The sequence below is a fragment of the Caretta caretta genome, chromosome 1 (genome assembly GCF_965140235.1).
Source record: "Caretta caretta isolate rCarCar2 chromosome 1, rCarCar1.hap1, whole genome shotgun sequence".
NCBI lineage: Eukaryota > Metazoa > Chordata > Testudines > Cheloniidae > Caretta > Caretta caretta.
The window spans coordinates 332530135-332539441 of record NC_134206.1 but is presented as its reverse complement, the minus strand read 5'-3'; the positions used below and the strand labels follow the sequence as shown (position 1 = coordinate 332539441).

Here is a 9307-nt window from a genome sequence, read left to right as displayed (position 1 = left end):
GTGGACATAGGAAGCAGTACTGATGGTGATGGAATTGTGACAGATGGTACCAATGCTGAGGTCTCAGAATTCTTATCAGGATGCGGTACCAATGCCAATGATGCCAAGGGAGTAATGTCAGTCACCGAAGACAGAAGACACTTTGAAGCGTTTTTTGAAGCAGGAGCAGACTGCTTTTGAGGGGGAACCTCAGAATCTACACTAAGGAACCTCAGAATCTACACTACAAAATGTACTTTCCATTAGAAACAGTTAATTGGCATGAGGAGCCCTTTGTGGGAGCTCAGAAAAAATTACAAATGGCACACTCAGAGATATGAGACTCGCCTAAACAAAACATTTTCTATGTGCATCATTGGCAAGCATAGGGATCCTGCAAGCAGGGCATATTTTAAAGCCCTGAAACTTATTTTCAGCCATCAGACCTACTCTCCAGTACGAAGGTGATACTCAAAAGAAAAAAAAAAAGAAAAAACGTATCAAAACTAATTCTAAATGTAAGAACTATGGGGAAGCTGGGGGACAACATGGGCTCTGACTCACTACCATGGGCAATGAAAAGGACCTGTGTGGTGGTTGAGGCTGCTCTCTCCTTTTTACCCTTGCTGTAGGGCGTGTGAAGGTAAGCAGGATGCATGCGTAGCCCCAATAGACACTTCTGGCTAAAAGATTCTTGGCTAACACACCTACAGTGATAGCTGTGTGGACAAACGCTCAAAGAAGATACTTCCAAGTCATATACAATAGGTTTTTACCTGGCTGTGGAGCCTAACAGATTCACACCTTGCAAGTTTCTCCATGATACTTTGTACTCTTATCAAAAGACTCTGAACATTTCAAAAGTACAAAGATCTTATTTTAGTATTCTTGTAGATTTTAAATTGGCTAGATTAATTCATTTCTAGGCGCTATAGCCATAACTGATAAATCATACACAGGCAAACTCTGAACATGCTCACATAAGAGGTAGTTAATGTTGGGATAGAGTACCCCAAAGTATCACTAGGTTTAAGCATGTCTCTGGTTCCATTAAAAATCTTAATAAATTGGTCATTTATGGTGAAATGTAAAACACACACAAGATGGAGGGAAGGTGTGCTGTTTCTTTAAAACTGTTGCAGGGAGCTGGACAAGAGGTGGACTGAGGAAGATTCTAGACTGTAGCGTTACAGTGAAGCAGAGAGAAAAAGGAAGACAGATCCAGTAACTTCAGGGGTACCACTTTTCTGATCTAATCAAGTTCTTTGTTCCATGTTAGAGGGAAACTACAATTTCAGTTGTCAAAGGTGATGTCATTTTGGTGGCTCACACACATTTTGGTATCGTTTTGACTCTATTCTGGAAAGCAGCAACTCTGAAAGTGTCCCTAGCCTCTGTTTGCCAGAAGCTAGGAATGGGCCACTTGATTACCTGTTCTGTTCATTCCCTCTGGGGTACCTGGCATTGGCCACTGTTGGAAGACAGGATACTGGGCTAGATGGACTTTTGATCTGACCCAGTATGGCCGTTTTTATGTTCTTATAAAGTGACAGATGTCACGATAGTTATCTGCATACACGCTTCCTGCAGGATGCTATTGCTACGAGGGCTAACACTGTCTTTGGATGCATGAGTAGGGAAATACCAAGAAGTGAGGTGACATTACCTGTGTATACAGCATTAATGAGATTATTACTGGAATACTATGCCCAGTTATGGTATCTACAATTCAGAATGGATGTTGGAAAACTGGAAGAGGACTCAGAAGAGCTGTAAGAGTGATTTCAAGATCTGGAAAACCTGTCTTACAGTGAGAACCCTTAGACATGCATTTAGCGTATGGAAGAGAAGGTTAAGAGATAATTTGATTATGGTCCATCAGTATCTACATACAGGGAGACAATTTGTTAGCAGATATGTCTTTGTCAGATATAAAGAACTAACACCCTCCAATAGGCTGGAAGATAAAGCTCAAGGGATGGTGGGATTCTCCATCATTTGAAGTCTTTCCGATTGGATGACTTTCTAAAAGATATGCTCTAGATCAACCAGAAGTTATGGACTTGATGCAGTAATTAGTGGGTGAAATACCATGGCTTGTGTTATACAGATCAGGCTAGATCGTCATAATAGCCCCTTTAGGCCTTAAAATGCATGAAAAAGAACAGCTTATTTTGTATACACCATTCCATAAATGTAAGACACAGACTTGTGAGATTCCCACCACAGAACCAGTATCAGTTCCGTGGCGGAGATGGGGGGGGGCGCGGAGAGGAGGAGAAGTATTCATGGAAATTTGTCCAGCTGCCAACCCAGCAAGTCAAAAGAGGAAAGTCCATCTGTCTGGAGTGGAAAAACTCATGAGGAGATATATTTTCAATGCACTTGTTTAGTATAGGACAAAAAATTGTGTACATATTTCAGGAAAGAATTATACTTTTTTTTTAAAAAAAAAAATCTCAATTTTATTAGGATGTTAGTAAATTATACAGGATAAAGTTCAGGTCATCAATGTGTGCTCATTTTTATTTTACTTACATACACTCTGATGTGAATTTACTCACAATTTCATTTCTTTTCATTTGTATTCACTATCTTCACAAAGTGGATGCAGCAGGTCTTCCATCAGTAAATTTAATGAAAAACATTTCTCTTAGGCAAGGCACAAAGAATTTAGACAAATTTTCAGTAATTCTTGATTAATCCAATTTTTTTTTTTTACATTAAGTACAAAGACAACAAGTTAAATAGTCACAAAATATTTCAGTGATACAGAAAATCAGTTGTGAATGCAGCATGATAATGCACAATTCAAAGCAGTCCAAGATGTAAACCGTTTACCATAATTACTTACTAAAAGAGCTTGTTCTGTGTGAACATTTTCAACACCTCCATTAATAAATTAACATTACTGCTCCTTTGTTTTACTCTCATTTGAAAACATTTAGAAATTCCATAGCAAATAATGAAAAATTACAAGAATGAAAAGAGCTGAGATAAGAACTATTTCAAGGCCATTTCACAGCCTTAAAGAATACACAATAAAAAATGAGTTAATGCTTTAAATAACTCTAGTTAGACATTTAGAATGAACACTTCTAAGCATATGCATCTGTAAGAAAAAATGGAAAACTAGCAACAGTTTCAGAGGTGTTCTTGTCTTGGACAAAGTAATATGGTATATGGTAGTTACATACAATGTTCTAACAAGTGTAGAAAGTAATATTTCTAAATTTGTTGTGATTACAATTCTTAGGTGACCAAAATGCTCAGGACAACCATCTAAGAACTTATTTACAAAATAAAAGCTTATTTCAGTTTCAAATGTATAAAAATCAGTTTTGGCACTACCCATAAGGCAATGCATAATATACCCCTTACATAGTAAATGATACAATGAAAGGTAAAGTTAACTGAAAAGAAATTCTATGTAATATTATTTAAAGGGACACTGTCAGTTTAAAAATCACACAAGTGCACATCATTAAAAGTCAACATTAGCAAATAATTACCTCATATGGATATCGGAGATACTGAAGATTTTCTTTATATTTGAAACAGAAAATATCTGTACTGTATTTGATACCACTGTGCATTGTTTTTGGTAGTGTCTGATATTTTCATGACTACCAATAATTTGTAGAACTAGTTTCCTTACCTACAATTAATAGCAACACCTTAGGAGCCTGATTCTAATTCCACGGAATGAAAAGAAAAAAAGGCTTCTTCCTCTCAAGTTTTGCCACTGGCTTTTACGAGAGCAAGGAAAGTTTTGCCACTCACAGGAGAAAGAAGATAAATAGACAAGATACATTTTAAAAAATGTAATCTCTGTTACTGATCCTAATAATTTCTTTTTACATTTCCATCAGCTTGGGCAATGAAAATTAACTAATCCGGTTTCAGTTTCTCAGTGTTGTAATGTTTGTGCTGAAAAGACTGCAAGAAAAGTTTATTTGTAATCAGTTGTTTCCACTAGAATTTTAATAAATCAAAGAAACCTTTCATTAGCCTTGAAATTTTTAAGAGCTTTTTCAAAACCTAAGGTTAGGGACAAATTTGAATTCACAGTGTCCCTTTAAATCTGAGCAAGTGTAAGATTATTTTAGACTACCAAGAAACCTGTAACACTTGGTTTTGCAAACAAAACCTAATAAGTCAGCATGCATATTTAAGATAAAACAAAAATTAACTTTTACAAGATGTTTAAATAATCCAAAGGCGGGGAAAAAGAAAAAGAAAAAAAAAAGGTTTACCCACCTTAAGAGCATTCTCATAAAACGTGGAAACTTTGGAACGCAAATCAAGTTATTAAAATATTCTGTTCAATGGTCATACAAATAACATTCCTACAATTACAAGTATACATACAATTCAGATACTTTTCATTGTTACCTAATATTTAATTAATTAAATTTACAAGACAAACATAAATAAAGCTGTTAAAACAGGCAAGTACAGTACTGGTCTGTCATTCAGCACAAATTGTTTTATACTTCTTTCTTCTTAAAACCCCATCAGGTTAGAAGTTTGTGAAGTCATTCTTCAAATCTAAAAATAAAGATCAAAAGAATTAGATTCCTATGTACATGTACAAATGCTCTATATTGCTGAGGCATATACAAATTGATGAAAAGTCCTATTACTCATTCTGGTCAAGGAACACAATTACCATTGAATGCAAAGTCTTAGAAGAGGCCACAGTCTTTTAGATTATTTTTTATGATGACGTCAGTTACAGCATCAAAAACAAACTGCACATTCTTGGTATCTGTGGCACATGTGAAGTGAGTATAGATTTCCTTTGTGTCCTTTCTCTTGTTCAGATCTTCAAATTGACACTGGATGTATGCAGCTGCCTCTTCATAAGTGTTGGATCCTGAAGGAAGGGAAAAAGTTGTTCAATAAACACTAAATTTCAGGCTAAGTGTCTACACTTACCGGGGATTCAACGCACGGCGATCAACGCATCGGCAATCAATTTAGCAGGTCTAATGAAGAGCCACTAAATCGACTGTCGATTGCTCTCCCATCAACTCCTGTACTCCACCAGAACAAGACGTGTAAGGGGAGTCGACAGGAAAGTGTCTCCAGTCGACATGGCGTAGTGTGGACCCCATGGTAACTACATTATTCACATAGCTGAAGTTGCGTAACTTAGATCGATCTCCCCCCGTAGCGTAGACAAGGCCTAAGCAGCAATGAATACTATACACTTTGAAGGAAGTCATGAACTGTTTTTTAAAAACTGCTGGACAGTTTCTTTAAAAATGGAAGAATGGTGTGCAGTTTTAAGTAACTGCACAACTACTGTTTTAAGTTACAGTATAAAACTCTTGCTGGTGGTAAAACATACTGGATTATTAATGTTTTAAGTTATATATACAGACGGCTAAGGACTCAAATGAACTCCCACTTACATGGGAGTTTTACCCTTGACTTCAATGGGAAGTTGATCAGGTTATTAAAGAGCTCTAACTGCTCTGCAAATAGAAGTGATGTTTTGTTTCCATGGAACTGTTTGTTCATGTTTTCAGATTAAACACTAAGGAAATTAAATACTGAGGGAACAAAAACTTCCCTCATTCCATTTATTTTTGTTTCCACTCACTTTTCTTTTTCATGTAGCTTTCTTCCATCCCCACCTGCCCAAATTTGTATTTGGCCTATTCCCTCTTTTCTCCCAGTTTTAATTATATTTTTTCAAGTAAGTATTCTCTGCACAAGAGAATGATAGAATTTTATATAATTATGAAAATAAAATAAATCTACCAATAGGTAGTAGAAAACTAAATGCAGACCACTGCTGAATTACATCATCGTCTCTTCCTAAAGAATTCTTGCATACCATATTTTCCCTTCCAATGTGTTTAAAAAAAACCTAAATGCCCTAAACCTCTTTAGGAGAAAATCCTATGATTGTAAAGGTTTTGGAGCAAAATGGAGTACAGGAAGAGCCTAATCAGAATAAATTGGAAAGAATCTCATCATGAAGAATGTTTAAACACTTTAAATACTGAACGAACCAAATATTTGTGTGGATTCTCCCCCAATGTTTCCAAATATTCCATGTATTTGAAAAGATGTTTGACATCAGCTTTCAATAAACCATGAAAGTAACAATACTTCTGATTACAGTTAAATATTTTAAATTGTTGTTTAAAGTTAGTAATGATCCTACTATGCTCTCAAACCACCACCTTAGAATACATCTCTGTTGGGAAGACTATCATCATTGGCATCAAGAGTTGCCATTTTGTAAGCTGTTACAAGTTTGGGACAGTTTTCTCACCTTATATGTACAGTTTTTCATATCTCTGAGCTGCAGTTAACTGTATTTTGGGATATTTTTAGACCTGGTTGTGGATTTTCAGGCGGTCAATGCTCACAGCCCAGAGATAGTGAATACTGGTCTATCAGGAACATTCCTGCTCTACAATGAGCAGTTATAAGGCTAAATTCTCTTAGCCTTACTCATATTCATAGTTCTATTGACTCTGCTGGGACTACTCATGTAAGTAAGAAGAGCAGGATTTGGCACATACTTTAAAGTGACTAAAAGTGGCACAGTGAAGTTTCATGTTTATGTTACTCAACTTTCATATCAAACTGGCTCAGTTTACAACTAAAGAACCGTCTCCCCTAACTACTAGCGGAGGACACAACTTTGATTCCAGATTAAACTGTTTCTTACTGGTGGTTCATGCATCATAAAACCAGGAATAAGATTCCATAACTGGAAGTGACTTGACTTCTCACGCAAGTAGCAGAATACCTGCATATTCAGGGTAGCAAATAGTGAGGGGACTCCTTTTGATTTTTTCTTCAAAGAGATCCTTCTTGTTTAGGAAAAGAATAATAGAAGTGTCTGTAAACCATTTATTGTTGCAGATGCTGTCAAACAATTTCATGCTTTCGTGCATCCGATTCTGCAATTGAAAAGAAGATATTTCAGCCTACCCTCCATTATCCTTTTCAATAGCAATGAAATCAGGAAATGTATACCTGTTTGATACAGTGAAACTCTACCAATGGAGTAATAAAATCTCCTTTAAAAGTGTTTTTGTATACTGAATCCCAGAATCCTACCCCATGATGTATAAAACGGAGAACAAGATCATCAAAGCACGATTTCCTGTAATAATTTTGGCAGCGTTCAGGTGAGTAAATTCTTTATTTTTGTTTTATTTTTCATTTACTTATGACTGTAGTTTTGAATGTCTAACAATTGCACAGTTTAGTGTCTCTTTTCCGTACATAACTGCAAATGTTATAAAGAAAAAAGAGTCCAGGGAAGACAGCGACCTTTACGTGGAAATTGATTACTGCACAAATCCTCTAAAAGAAGTTAGAAAATCAAATATGGCAGCCCTGCCTGATAGTCAACTACTCCAGTGTTACCAGGAGACCAAATGAATAGTGTTTTTCCCCAAAAGCGATTTACTCAAACATTTTCCAGTCATGCGAATAGCCTCTGCCATGCTTCTAACTGTTTATGCCAGCAGACTACTACCCACCCGGGACACAATTTGCCTAAGCTTGATTTGAAGGCTACTTCCTTACTCCTCAAATTACAGTCTACAGGAAAGTCAGCACACAGAAAGTACTTCACTTATTAAGCCAGCTAGAGAGCAACACAGACTAGGATCACTCTTGTCAGCTCCATGAATAAAGAGTGGTGCTAGTTTGTGTCTGTTTCCGCTAGGGGAGTCTGATCCTGAAAGAAGAGAAAAGAAGAGTAGCCGGAAAGAAAAAACAAAGAAACGAAGAAATAGCTAGAGAAGACCAGCAAATGCAGGGAAAATGATCAGAGAAAGAGACATATAGAAAGGAAGACTGAAGGACTGGAAACTAGGTAAAAAGAAAAAAGAAAAAGAAAACACACGCAGGGAAAAGAAAGTTGTGGCTAAATAAGCCATATGGTTTTCCACTAAAAATTGTTTGAACCACCAAAATTTGTCATCGTAACCCCCTACTATGCAATTAAAAAAAAGCGTTCACCCCATTACGTAATTTAAAAATAGAACGTCTTTTGGAACATGGAAAAGAGCTACCTGTAAACAAAAGTATCTATTAAGAATTTCTTTCTAGATATTTTCTTATGCCAGTAATATTCAAAGAGATGGCATTTTCTTCTCCATTTCTACTGTCCACTGGGACATTTGTAAGTGGAAATTATTTTCTTGTGAAAACAGAAGACACTTTTCATAAAGGGTTTAACTTCCTTCAAGATCATTTAGTTTCTACTTTCTCTTCTCCCCCTTCCTTCAAGATTAGTTTACTTGCCATTTCCTCATCTTCTGCTAGGACCAAATCATAATCACTGAGCGCTACACAAAAGATTATTGCTGTAACTCCCTCAAAGCAATGAATCCACTTCTTCCGTTCTGATCTCTGGCCTCCCACATCAAACATTCTGCAAAACAGAAAAATAAGGTAGTGTTGAAATTCCAGCCTTCTGAATACTATACAAAAATTTGGGAGCAGACTGTACTAGTCTGATCACACAATTTTATGGCAAAAGAGTATTCAAGTTTTAGAGTAACACCCTAGTGTTGAAAATTAATTTTAATAAAGCCTTAAAAATCTCTTCAATACAATAATTTGCATTACTTCCTAGCAAAAATTACTTTGAAACTAAAGCAAATAAAATGCCCTGCAGAAGTAAATGTGATCTGTACTACACAGTTTATCTGCAACTGTTTATGGCTGCAAGATATCAAAACCCACTGCAAAATATGTACCTGGATTTAGTTTTACTACACACGTACTTGAATAAAGAGCTTTTCAACTTCTTTGGCTTATTGAAAAAAAAATGCTAGCACTAAAAATACAATGGACCATGAAAACATTTCTTTTCTTACACAAATGCTCTGAGCTAGGGTGCAAAATCCTGTACATTCAGAAGCACAGAATAATTATGTGTTTCACTGCTTTGGAGGAAGTTTTGTAAAAACACTTGGATTAGACTCTGAAAATTGAGTAAAAGTTACATTTCCAGTTTTTATTTTCACTGTTTCAACATTTCTAAATCAAATTTACACTGTTTATCACTCAAACTATAATTTTTCTAACTTTCAGCTTTTCAAATTCAGCCTAGAAGTTAAGTTGGGTTTTGACTGGTGTACAGACATACAGCTGGGGTTTGGTAAACACAACAGTTGCTAATGTTTAAAACAGAAAAATCCAGTTCGCTTTCCTATAGCTGATCAGGTTTATCTTTAAAGACCTCTAGTATATAAGCTGAAGTAAGCAGTTCAGTACCCAAGAGATGTTCTTAAAGATGTTTTAGTCAACATGGATCCCTCTGTTGGTGCGCATGTTCGTT

General features: G+C 36.0%; 1 protein-coding gene across 1 annotated transcript in view; it reads right to left on the bottom strand.

The window, feature by feature from the left end:
- Window positions 1-2478: 2478 nt before the first annotated feature.
- The window catches only part of GNAI1 (G protein subunit alpha i1), a 71697-nt gene continuing 64868 nt past the window's right edge, over window positions 2479-9307 (bottom strand). The window contains exons 6-9 of the mRNA XM_048836487.2: window positions 8266-8395; window positions 6755-6908; window positions 4652-4858; window positions 2479-4530 (exon numbers count right to left, since the gene is read on the bottom strand). Of these exons, the coding sequence (XP_048692444.1) occupies window positions 4668-4858; window positions 6755-6908; window positions 8266-8395 (475 nt within the window). The 3' untranslated portion in view covers window positions 2479-4530; window positions 4652-4667. The remainder of the gene's footprint in view (window positions 4531-4651; window positions 4859-6754; window positions 6909-8265; window positions 8396-9307) is intronic.